Source organism: Centroberyx gerrardi, chromosome 8, assembly GCF_048128805.1.
Source record: "Centroberyx gerrardi isolate f3 chromosome 8, fCenGer3.hap1.cur.20231027, whole genome shotgun sequence".
NCBI lineage: Eukaryota > Metazoa > Chordata > Actinopteri > Beryciformes > Berycidae > Centroberyx > Centroberyx gerrardi.
Window position 1 is genome coordinate 2,864,046 of NC_136004.1, and position 13,090 is coordinate 2,877,135.

The 13,090-nt window shown below is 41.0% G+C and overlaps 1 protein-coding gene across 1 annotated transcript in view; it reads right to left on the reverse strand.

Annotated features, from left to right (window-relative positions):
- The window catches only part of arid3c (AT rich interactive domain 3C (BRIGHT-like)), a 72,367-nt gene extending 64,373 nt beyond the window's left edge, over positions 1-7,994 (reverse strand). Inside the window, exons 1-2 of the mRNA XM_078285291.1 lie at positions 7,875-7,994; positions 6,858-7,526 (exon numbers count right to left, since the gene is read on the reverse strand). Of these exons, the coding sequence (XP_078141417.1) occupies positions 6,858-7,526; positions 7,875-7,913 (708 nt within the window). The 5' untranslated portion in view covers positions 7,914-7,994. The remainder of the gene's footprint in view (positions 1-6,857; positions 7,527-7,874) is intronic.
- Positions 7,995-13,090: the final 5,096 nt, after the last annotated feature.

Here is a 13,090-nt window from a genome sequence, read left to right on the forward strand (position 1 = left end):
GGAGAGACCTTGACACACAAACGCAGACGTTTATGGCAGCAATCTAATCTGCTAGCTTGGCCTATCAATGATTACTCAATCTTGTTAGTGCAGAGCGGGTACCCAGGTGGCACATGCAAATCTCCAGGCATTGACTGTACAGCTTTTGATTACATACACACAGTGGGGGGGGGGGGTCTGCTGAATCACCAGACTACCAATGCAAATGAGGCTGAAGGTTGCATATATTGAAGAATCAGTGAATTTCCCCCCTGGGTTTGTTATCTGTCCATTTGAAAGTACAGGAGGAGAGCAGTTCTTAGTGTGTTTTGTAGGTTAAAGAGAGGCTAGTAGCTTTTTCTTTCATCTTTTGGAGGAAGAGATAGCATAACACTGAGGTAGAAAAACTGTGTGCAGTGGATACCAAAGACCCTTTCCTCTTTTCCAACGTTCCCTTTTTTCTGTTACACGAGTATATGTTGCTACTGTGTGGTAATTCATAGTACTAGATCAGTGGTTGTCAACGTGGGGTCCAGGGACCACCAGGGGTCCTTGAGAGGGTTCCAGGGGGTCCACAGCAAATTGATGAATTGTTAAACTTCACCATTATTTAATTTACAAGAAGTTAACACAATTAGAGAATGTAGAAGAATGACTGTTTTGATCATAGTTTCACTGTTATCTCTCTAACTACAATACAGATAGTCATGGAATTCTGGAAAAAATCATATCTAACAATAAAAATTTTCTCAGATTTGTGTTTGAGAGACAAAATCTCATCAAATGGGGGTTTGGGCTCTAATGTGGACTAAATTAGAGGTCCTTGATATGAAAGGTTGAGAATCACTGATCTAGATCATAGATCATTGATCATACTACAAAGTACGACTGGAGCTAGAGCAATGCACAATGGTGTGAAAATGAAGCTAAGTCTAACCACAGTCAAGTATAGTAAGCTGTGGCAGGAGGCCTGGTCCAAACCCCATAACTCAAACCTTAAGGGCCTCTGTGGGCCCCATAACTAATGATGTGAAACATTTCATTGCGCCACATTCCAAAACCACATTCTCCCATCACACTGTTAATAACCGTGAATGTACAAAGATGATGCGATCTAAAAAAAAAAAAAAAGATCTATAAATGAAATCAAAAGATAACAGAACACAGCGGTCATTCCAAACGTCTCCTCCACAAAGTGGGGATGGAAAAAACGGAGTCACAGGCGGGCGGTGAGGCAATGTTTGCCGACCATCTCGTAAACAGAGAGGGGGCTTTTGCAAGCAGCTGCAGAAATTCCAGGCGGGTGCGATTAAAAAAGTAACACCCACACTGAGGCTGGGGAGGGTGTTTGAACAAGTTGGTCCTGCCTCTGTTTTAATGAAAAGAGAGGAGCCATTTGCAGAGAAAACAAGTACACCTCAATGGTGCATTGTGCCAAGCCCACTTTTTCACTGGCCACTCCCATCCCCCCCCCCCCCCCCCCCCCCTTAACTTATGAATGCAAAACGAAAGAAAAGAAAAGGTCCCGGCCGGCATACTTTCACCCTTGGCTCCGGAGAGGAGCCGGGGGTTGGGGGGGCTTGGGCAAGCACTGTACTAAAACACTGATACCCACTAGGCTGACCACACACACACACACACTTCAAAATCCTCCTCCTCTTCCTCTATCACTTCTTTTTTTTTCTCTCCTTTTACAGCCCCACCTCTCCCCTCCATCCATGTGGCACCCCTATATAAAAGTAATAGCACACAGTGAAAGAATCTAGGAATGCCGTTAACGCATTTCCAGTGACGGAGCACATTTTAAAGTTGAGGGTACATCTGTCGGATGAATATGCGGAGCCTCCGATCCCGGCGGGAGGGGGGGGGGCGATCCGAGTAAGCCGGGGCCCCACACACACCCCCCGCCCCCACCCCCACCCTGTTGCCTGTACCGCTTGATGCATTCGGGGGGGGGGGTGGGGGGGGGGGGGGTGGCAACAAAGAAATCAAGCTCTTTGCCATATGGAGAATTTTTACTTCATGCATATGTTTTAACTTCACAGGAATACTGCATCCTGGGGGGTGGGGGTGGGGGCGCTTATTGGATTCCCAGCCAGCAAAAACGCGCATCCGCGACAGTGTGTGTTGACACAAGAGTTACAGTGCGCTATAGCGTGTGTCTCTTTCAAAGAGGGGGTCTCTGCCCAGGTTTTACGGCCACATTAAAGTGGGTGGAGGTGCAGGAATAGGAGGGGATTGAAGTGAGTGTTTTTGAAGACAAGCCCTCTCGGATAGATCGCTACCAAAAATATCAGGCTGCAGAAACATCCGCGATTCGGCCCGGGGACGGGACGGGACGCCCCCGAAAATAAACCCCGGGAAACGACGGAGCGAGCATGCGTTCGTATGCGTGAGAGAGAGAGAGAGCGCTTTAACCGCTACTACTGTTTTGCTTCGGCTTCCTGCGGCTTAATCCTTGCTGTCTGCCTTCCTCTCTATGATTTCTCAATTGCCTCATTTCCCTCTTTTCACCGTTGTGTTGTTTTTGCTCCGTTAAGTCGCCTCTCCGTGCCATTGCATTAAAGTCATCAGGAGCGAATCCTTTTTGCTATAAAGCTCCAGTGTAGAGTCTCATTACCGATGAGTGACAAAAGGGAAATTGCCTCTCGAAGCGGGACAACGCTTATCTGTAAAAGGCAATTTGATTTGGTGCAAAAAATTTAGGAAATAGAGATAGATTATTTCAGTGGCGGGGGGGAGGGGAGGGGTTAGGGGGAGGGGGAGGCAGCAGCTTTATAGAGGCTCCAGGAGTGAAATCATACACCGGTACAGCTGGAGCTCCCTCCTCCTCCTCCTCCTCCTCCACCACCTTTTCTGTAGTTGTTGGAAAAACAAGCCGGAGAGGTGCAATCCAAAAAAGGAGTGGCTCCCCAAACACGCACCGAAACAATGACATGTTCATGATATGGCATTTTCACTCAGGGAAATGTGATTTACTTAACAAAAGAAATACTTAAAAATATGCTTTGCTTTCCATTGGTGAAGATTTGAAACGATAAAACACAACGATTAACTGCATTTGTCTAAGATAGCAGGGAATGGGATTCATTTTAAATTCATTTTAGTGTTCTTAACATAGTAAGAAGGACTGCTGCTGGGCCATTTCAGCTTTTTGAATCACTAGAAACATCTGACAGAAGCTTTCAGGTAGGCGAATGACAGAGCCTTCATTCCTGAGTTTACAGACAAAGGAAGACTTGACGCAAATGGTGGAATTTGCGACAAACTGTAATTAGCGCAACACCACCTAACACACTGATATCAACCGGTCAATCCGCTTCCAATTCTGTCCGATCAAAGTGAAAACTGAAACTACAATTCAGTCACTAAGGATTCCTCATGAGCATTTTTTTTTTTAAATGAACAAATTCTTCAGTTTTCACATTATGCCATTTTGTCACAACAAAGCAAAGTCCAAAGCATATTCTATAGTGGCCTTTTATCAACAGAGCAAAGACTGTATGTGTCACGGAGGAACTGCTGGAAACACTGACACCACACCGACCATAAATACACATCAGATCAACAGGCAGAGATAAAGCCATTTTCATAACCGTATCATTTTTTTGTCTTTCTATTACTGTTGCTTAGCTTAGCTTAGCTTGATTTGTCTGCAGGGACGTAGTGGAGGTTAAACCTAATTAAACTCAATAAACAATTCACAGTGTAACTATCAAACCAGTAATCCCTTAAAATAACTTTACATTTACATTAATTCACCCCTTAATTCATGCAAAATCCCTTTAAAATTAGTTCAGGGAGTTATTAATGGAGGAGACCCCATCAAAACCACCTTAAACACCCCTTAATGTTTGACTGCTTACTTTCTAATGTAATGTAAAATTCAGGGAGAAAGGAACTTTCCATTAATAACTAATTAATAACCCAGTAAACCTGCACAGAAGGCATGAAAAATCCCTTAATTACTAGTGTCTCTGTGAATCAACCCATGAATAAATCCCTTATAAATCCATGATCCTAACCTTACTTTTTTAAAGCTGTTATGTTTAATGGATAATTAATGTTTATGTAATGAGAAATTAAGGAAATTTCAGGGATAAAATAAATGTATGCGTTTGTGTAAATATTGTTGAAATTATATAAAGTATCATTTTTGTTTCTATTGGTGGTTGTTTGCCTGGCGACTGACTGGAGGTCAGAGTTCAGTCTCCTTTTTATTTACCACCACATCACTATATGGCTGTATATGCAAATGCCTGCAGGCTCATATAAATACAGTATGCCTGCATGCTTGTAAATAGTGTATGTGTGTGTGTGTGTGTGTGTGTGTGTGTGTGTGTGTGTGTGTGTGTGTGTGAGAGGGAGGACGGCACAGTGTGTAAGAGCACGCGATTTTGTTTCTGTTTCGTAATAGTTTGGCAACAAGCCGACTTCCAGCCACACACACACGCACTCACACACACACACACACACACACACACACACACACACACACACACACTGCCAGACAGGGAGATCCCAGCATTTTTGGGTGTGAGCCAGGCTGGAATACCACCAGGTCCAGTTTCCTGCATTTCCTGAGCTGCTGCCAAAACTATACGCAACTACTTCTCTCTCTCTCTCTCTCTCTCTCTCTCTCTCTCTCTCTCTCTCTCTCTCTCTCTCTCTCTCTCTCTCTCTCTCTCTTTCTGCCTCAGGTCTTTGTCTTCTCCACTTGGTGTCTTTTTTTTCTTTTTTGCGACTGTAAGGAATTTCTTTTATGTTTTACGATCTCATTTCTTTAGATTGCGCTGTACGTTCTCTCCCGCTGGGTCATTACTGTAAAAGCTGAAGTAAGGTTTTATCACCTGACTGTCACCACTCATTAGAATCAAATATTTCAGCCTACGGTTACCATCTAGCTGAATTTAAGATAAAAAAATGGAAAAAGAAAACAATCCAAATCAAAGGAAACTAAAACGATGGCTTTTCTTGAATAAGCACAAATAAAGAAATCGGTTTTGGGGTTTCTAATAGAGATGCATTGACAAACAAGGTCTATATTGATTTAGGAGCTACTGTAAACATCGGCTGGTCTCTTTCGGTTAAGATCAGATTAAAACTTCTCCACCTTAGCGGGGCCTTTTATATTTAGCCCACATCTTGTTCCTATTTCCAAAGATGCATTTACTGCCTTCAAATGTGGTTTTGTTTTGCAGCTTTGAGCATGCTTAGTATGCTGGCTCCACTCTGTCTGCCTAGCAGCCATAAGCATCCTTTTATTGTCCCATGACCATTACACTGAATGACTACATACAAATGACCCCCACAATAACTGCACATCCTGGGGAATCTTTGAACCGGACAGTATGTATAGCCTGATCTGATTTTAACATGTAGCAAGAAAAACCGTCTTAATCCAAATAGGAGACTTTTCAGCAGACACTTTTCTACAGCAACAGGATTATAATTATACAGTAGGTGTATAGGCTTTAAATAGATCCACTCCACATAAACACACACACACACACACACACACACACACACACAATACTGTGACTGAAATACTTTACAACAGTTTTGCCACTGTGTGTAACATCTGATAACTGATGTAAGGGATAGTTACATCATATCCTGTGTGCTGATAAACGTCAAGTATAAACTCAAATTACCAGATTGCAAAGAAGTATCCTATAACAAGAATAACCCTAACTGGACGACTAATGAATCATTGACTTGTACATAGAAAAGATGCAAATTGCGCAGCGAATGTTCTTTCGACAAGCTCTTCTGTCCATCTTCCACACGTAATTGTCTCTATATCAAGGCTATTGGTTTCAGCCATATTTAAATTGCATTTCTGTGAGATGGGTTGCTTTAATGTGCAGCGCTAATGCAGTCCCTAATGTACACATCACATTTAGGGAAGTCTCTAAATGATCCATCATAAATAAAGAATGACATGCCTCATCCACAATCGCTCAGAGAATATAGATCTGCATACTCTGTGGAGCCTGGGAATTGGAAATATAGAGAACTGTATATCAATCAAACTAACTTGGCACTGTCATTAACTATGCTGTAATACCGGTAACAAAACAAAATAGCTGTTTAGGAGAAATGGCTTCTCTCAAATCACTCAATATCACTGTACAATGCAACACACAGAGATTAAGTAGATGACTGTCAAAATGTTAATTTCTATTAGCCTCATTCTAACGTTTTTTTGCTTGCCAGGATTCAGCCTCAGTTGAATCTTATTTGGTAATTGACAGGTAAGACACTTAGTGGTTCAGCTTTTTGACCAGTTTTTAAAGCTACAACTTAATTAGATAAACTTAAATCAACTTTCTGCATTTCTGAATATTACTTTTGTAGTGTGCTCACACTAATAAAAAAGGAACATATAGTGACAGTAGTTCTGGTGACTAACTCTTATATGTATATGCCTCAAACACAAACACTATGGACAGAATTACTTTTTTTCTTTGAAAAGTAGCCTACATACTAGGAGCCTCATAGCAAATGTTGTCAACCATATATCATGGGGCCCTTCATGGGGAGGTGAGACGCTAGAAATAGGAGACGGCTCTAAGAAAAAAGTTTCCTATGATAAAAACTCCTTCAAACGAATATCTAAATTTTTATCAAGCAAACCAAGCATAACGATGAGTCGACACTCATCAAATAGAGCAATTCTCCAGACATTTATTGCAGTCATATTCTGCGATGAAAATCACTGCTGTCAAGTTATTATTGCAGAAACAACTGCACAAAGCCTAACGACAAGCTACTGTCAAACTCACAAACAGACTGAAATACAGAAACACAGGAGCTTATTGTTGTGAAAAGAGGTGAAGTGTTTAGTAGGTCAGTGCCAGACGATGTTGTTGTACCTGTTTGAACTGCTCCTCATAGGTCCATTCGTGGTGCTGGGACTGGGAGAGCGGCGCTGGAGACTCTGCGTGCCGGGCCGAGGCGAAGGCCGGCGGGACTCTGGACATCAGATGCATCGGGGCGCTCTTTGGAGACAAGCAGGCTCCCTGGAGCACCGGCTGGCGGTGCGGGTAGTGCTCCAACCCGCCCTCCATGTCCTCGTCTTCATCCTCCTCCTCTTCGTCCATGACCCCCTGCTCCTCCATGTCATCTCCCTCCTCGTCCTGCTCCGTATCGTCCGCGCCGGGTCTGGAGGTGTTGCCGTCCTCGTCGGCTCTCTCCGCCTGCCTGCGGACCTCCATGTGAGGGAGCGTCAGCCCGGGGGACGAGGTGACAACTCCGGCGGCCAAGGCGCCCCGCACCGCCGCCTGGTAGTGGCGGAAAGCTAAGGCTTGTTGGTGCATCTGGGACTCCACCATGGAGCGGATGTCTTTCTCTTTCTCCGCCTGCCGGAGCTTGTCCTCCAGGGCCAGCCGCGCTGCCTGTTGCCGCTGCAGGTTCTCCATGACCGCCTCCAGCTTCATGCCGCCGCTGCCGGGCTGGTGGGACTGCGAGCCGGGGAAGGGGCTGTGGGAGGAGGCGGAGGGAGCCAGGAGGGGAAGGCTGCCGGCGGAGGAGAACGAGGCTTGCTGCGGAGGGGACGAGGGGGACCGTCATTGACTATCACATGCACTTTATAAGATTAAAACACATGCACCACCAATTAGCCTCACTGACAACACTGAGGCCATTTCGTGTGGCTTCAAACTGTACAAAATACCAAAAAAAGTCAGCGGTCAAGCCAACACGAAAAACTTGCGCCAAGTGCGTAAAACACCGCTGGCTTTACATGAAACTACTCAAATATAAAGTTTCTAAAGGTGTAACATTACTAGCAGTTGTTAACTGCATTAGTTAAAGAAGAGAAAATACCGCGGCCTTCAGTTATACAATACTTAAGGCTAATAATCCAGTAGAATAAAAACCTGGACGCTTACCAAAGCAGATTTAGTTGCTATACTTGTGTTATCAACCATGCTTCTCTCCGTCAGATGCGCCGAAATATCAGCCGGATCACAAGAGTCTCCTTTCTGAGTCAGACCTGATAATGTTCCGCATTCAACATCCAGATAACTGGTTCTCGATAGTGGCTGAATAAATAGTTGAAATGTGTTGGTGTTGAATGTTGGAGCACGGAGCTGCTTTTGGCAACAAGTGGCAACTGTAGTGAGAATGACCTCTGGAGGCAGAGATCAGCCCTCCTGCTCCATCTGCTAACAACACGTCAATACTGGGAGAAATATGGAGGGCAGGGAGACACTTCAGCCACAGCACACAGCGAGCTTTGAATCAAACCCAGCACTGCTTAATCAGTCTCCACATAGACAAGGTGACATATTTATCTCTCTTTAGCTGTAGGACAGTAGCCTACAGCTAAATACATGTCAGATTTAAAAAGAAAGATAAACCTATTTTGTTTAGAATACAGATTTAATAGACTAAACCTGCACCCAGTAAGTCTTAGCATTATTATTCTGTTTTTAAAATAGGCTATAATTCCTACAGACCATCACCCAGACATGAAAAGCACATTTGACGAAATAGGAAAATAAGATTTGAAAACTGCATCTTTTTGTAACTTTTGAAAAGCTAAATCATATTAATTATTACTGTGATCTGTCGAAAATTAAAATCTAGGAAGGCCTGCTTGGCCATAAAACATTAGATATAGGATTATGGAGAGATGGTGCTCAGTTTGCTCTTTCTTGGATATTGTCACATTTATTTCCATTAGTGTTATCATGACCTCAGAGGGCAGAGAAACATGAACCCTCATGTTACATCCCATGTACTGCTTACACACAGAGAAAAAGGATACCTCTCCTCCATAGCTCCACTCGGCCACACAGCCAAAGTCCTGTAGAAAGTCCTGCAGCGCTGCCCTCCACTTTCTCAGAGATTATCTGCTGTCCAAGGCCAGACTTCTGACTTCTTCTCTATCTCCAGCCAAGCCAGCCTTCGCTTCACAGCTGATGTCCACATAGTGAAAACAGAATCTAAAAGCCTCATCTGCAAAGGCTATAAAACGTCATGCTGTGAGACTTTATAAAGTCTATAAAGCCAAGTTTATAAAGCAACACAAACCAACCAACTCAATGTTTTTTATTTCTAAAATCTGAAAATATGGTGGAGAAAATGGCAAAAACTGTCTTCACTGTATTTACTTTCCATGTTGAAGGTATGTAAAGCCCAAATACTTAGCAAAGTATTTTTAGTAATTCTCTCTCTCTATATGCCCCATCAACTCTATGTTTATTCATAGTTGCATCCAAAAGCAAAGCAGTCCTATCTTGAATCGTATCACATATTCACTTGAGATTTTGACAAGATGGTGTTTAAAGTGAACGGTTATATATGTAGATGTCTGCGGTGTAAACATAATTGCTATAAACCCTGCAATTGCCCACCATTTACTACAGTGGCCCTACAATTAAGGCTCACTCTGATGTAGCATGTATCATTTGGGTGATGCAAATCAATTATCATCAGCGGGGGCAGCGTTGGTTAGGTAATCTACACTGAAAAACAAAAGAAAAGCCACAAAAAGTAGTCCAAATATAGGAGAACCCTTTTTTAAATAGTTGAAAAGGAAAAGCTTTTCCTGAATCCAGGTGGTTCTGCTGTGAACTTAATTGAACTTAAAACATTCTGTACAGTGAGAAGGATGCTGTGTTTAACCTGCATTGTTTTAAAATACTTACTCCTATATCTGAAATGGATTTTGAAGGGGTTTTCTAAGATTGAGGACATAAAAAACAGTTCCATGTTACACTTATTCATACTTAAGTACAGCATACAATACATTTCAGGACAGTACAGTACAATAGAATGTAGAAAGTTACATCAAATACCGTCTCAAATGTTTAATAAACTGTTTAATGATAATGATAATAAATGTTCCCCCCTACATTATCTAATGACTTGTCAATTGTGTTTTTAGTTACAGTAACTTTGAATAGATAATGACCAGATATTCCAGCATAGGGACAGAGTGCTTTTTCAACATGAGAAAATGGCCACTGCCCATCAACTTTTTTCTGTCTAGATCTTTTCCTGAGGCTTGTCTTGTTATTTTTGGAGTAAAATAGTGTAGCGGCACAACACCAAATCAGCTGATCTCTGACCAGGCCTTTTGAACAACAGGAAACTAGAGCCACATCTAGGTAGGTGTGAGCAAGTTTTATCTTTGAATGCATGGAAATCATTTGGGTGTTGAGGAGGTGGGTCAATCAAATGGTCAGTCTGAAGACATGCAAGTCCGGTGGATTGGAGACTCTAAATTGTCCATAGGTATGAATGTGAGTGCTGAGTCCAAAGTCTGAAGGTGCTTGATGCTTTAAAGTCACAATCCATGACATTTTCATGTTCTGTTTTGCTCTATCTGATTCCTGTAACACAATAGTGATTCAACCTATAGCCAGTTCATGAAAGTTTTTACTTTTACTGTTCTAAACAGCCGGTGTCTGGTAGCTCTTTCCTGGGAAAAATGAGTTTTGTGTTTCCGGTTAGTTTGGAATAAACAGTAGAAGAACTGGGTAGTTAGCATGAGCAGTGATAGCCACCATGGCTGAACAGACAAAGAAAAGAGAAAGTCAAACTGCATCAACAGAGAATCCAAGGAAAAAGACGTCACAGTACTGGACACACTGTTTGATTGACAGGCGATCTCTGGGAATAAATCAACAGGATCTCATGGATGACCACTCATCCATCCAGCACATCTGTCTCAGTTTTCTATGCGCATCCTTGAAAATGAATAAACACATGTCTGGCTTAATGTATAAGTGCAGGTGTATGAAACAAGTGAAACATCTCTGAATGTAATGGTGGAAACCAAACTGAAGATGTCTAATTAGATGCACGTACATGTGGTTTCTTTCATATTTTTGCAGAAAAGGTATTGGGGGATGAGTGATATAAGTAAAATGAGTAATAGGAGTGAGAACTATTATTTCTCTCTATTTACTGAATGAATGTGATCATACACTCAAAGCATGGACATAGAGGTCATATTCATGTATGCGTAGCTGGAGCTTAGTCAAAATTTGAACTTTATGCTGTCATCAAGGTAGAAAATCAGACTGAGTATTCAAAAGCAGTGTTTTCAAAAAGTCTCAGTATTACCATATTAAAGTTTCAGTATTGCACTAGTCTTGCACAAGGAGCCATAAAATCTTCCATTCCTCTGACGTCTAACATGTAAAGATCCATTAAAGAATGGAGCAATAGAATGAGCAACTAACTGCAGTGAATGCAAATCAGTTGTGTGCGTCGTAATGGCACTATTTTGAATAAGATTAATGTATTTCAATATAGCATGACAAAATACATAAGGTAGCTACAGCAGGGCCTTATTGATCCTTGGGTTTTCGCTACAATGGAAAGTGACTACAGACTTGTGTATATCAAGGGTGAATTCTTCTTCAGTTTTGCTATGACAATGGCACAAGTATGTTTTATTGCCTTATAATGTATATTTTTCTGTACATACTGAGAGGATTATCAAATTTTCTATGGATTAAAGCATATTAACTTTTTATCATCTCATCATTTTGTCATGCAGTTATGTGTTGAGTTTGATCCCACAACTGTAACAAGTGCTCATTACTTTTGAAATACTGGGCTGGTCCAGTGTCTTCTTAACTGTACTGAAAAAGCCTTGCAGTTAATATGTAATGATGTTTTGGATGTGCTTCATGGAGTGAATTTTTAGCACAAAGTTAATTAAGTTTTGAAGAAAAAAGGTGTGAAAGTTGCAAGGCATAGTACTTCACAAAAGAATGTAATGTGTCCACTAATGAAGAGATGTGTTATGCTAATTATCTATTCCTGTATCCATTACAACAGATTTTACTTTCCTGGCAGCAGCTGCCAATTTGGACAGGCCCAAATACTTTTTGTAAATTCTAATGAATTGTTTTACATTCCTAAAAAAGTTGCTATACCTGCAACATCAAATGAAATAGTCCATAATTGGTTATATCAAGTAATATTACCAAAATATTAGAGGATTATCATCACAGGCAGTCATAACTATTTCTGTTTTTACTTTTTATTTTGCATTTACACTGATTTTACTTTGGAGTTTCATCAGTTAAATATCAAAGACATGCAGACTCATCTTTATAGGTTGAGGTTTGCAATTAAAAGGTTAGGGTTATTTACATTTAAAAAAATGCTAAGCCTTGGTGTGTAATAAGCTTACATTACAGAAGGACAACACAGTGTGCTGTAGAACAGTGCTACCTAGTGCCCAGTTAATAACACTTCACCACAAGAGGGTATCTACTGGTTTCAGAAAGCCAAATTCAAGACTTTTCAAGGCTTTTTTAATGCTACCTGGAATTGAATTCAAGACAAATTTAAAAACCAAAATTTAAAACAACAGCAGCAAAAAAAAACAACATAATCTTACTATATACTTCAGTATAGTATATACAGATACTTCAGTATCTGTTGCCAAAGTAACGCAGTGACAATAAAAGTAGCAACAATAAAAATAAAAATAATTGAACAATAGAAAATTGCAATTATTCGATCACACACAAAGCAAAAATAAAGTATTAGTATGTATAATAATTTAATCTCTGCACTTTATCAGTGCTACCTGGAATTTAAGGCAAGTTCAACTACCAAAATAAAGACTTGCTGAACATAGCTAATAAAAGTTGTGGAGCTATAAATGATCAGAATAAGAAAAAGGAATCATTGTTAAATGACATGAAGTTATTGTGTTTAGTAAAGCAGATAGGATGCAGATTGTACTACTACGTCTGTTCTGTATTAATGTCAGAGTGGATATGCAGAAACCTGTCATTACATGGTGAGAAAATAAGACCTCTAATAACTGTATTTAACTGGATCTACTTATAAGACATTAGACTTAGATATTTTAACGTTTCCAGACTTTTCAAGGAGCTTGATGCCCTGCAGAATGGCAGCATTGCATCTTCAGGTGTTGAACAGTTGTGGGTGTCCAGAAAAACAGCACAACAGAGGCATAATCATCAGTGGCTCTTTAAATGTATGTATGAGTTGTAATTAACTTTTATACTGTAAATGCCTGGTGTAATAGACAAGAGTTAACAGGTAGAAATTTCCAGGCTGTGTTGAATAATCCAGAAAACCACAGTGGAAAATCTATAAGTATTAA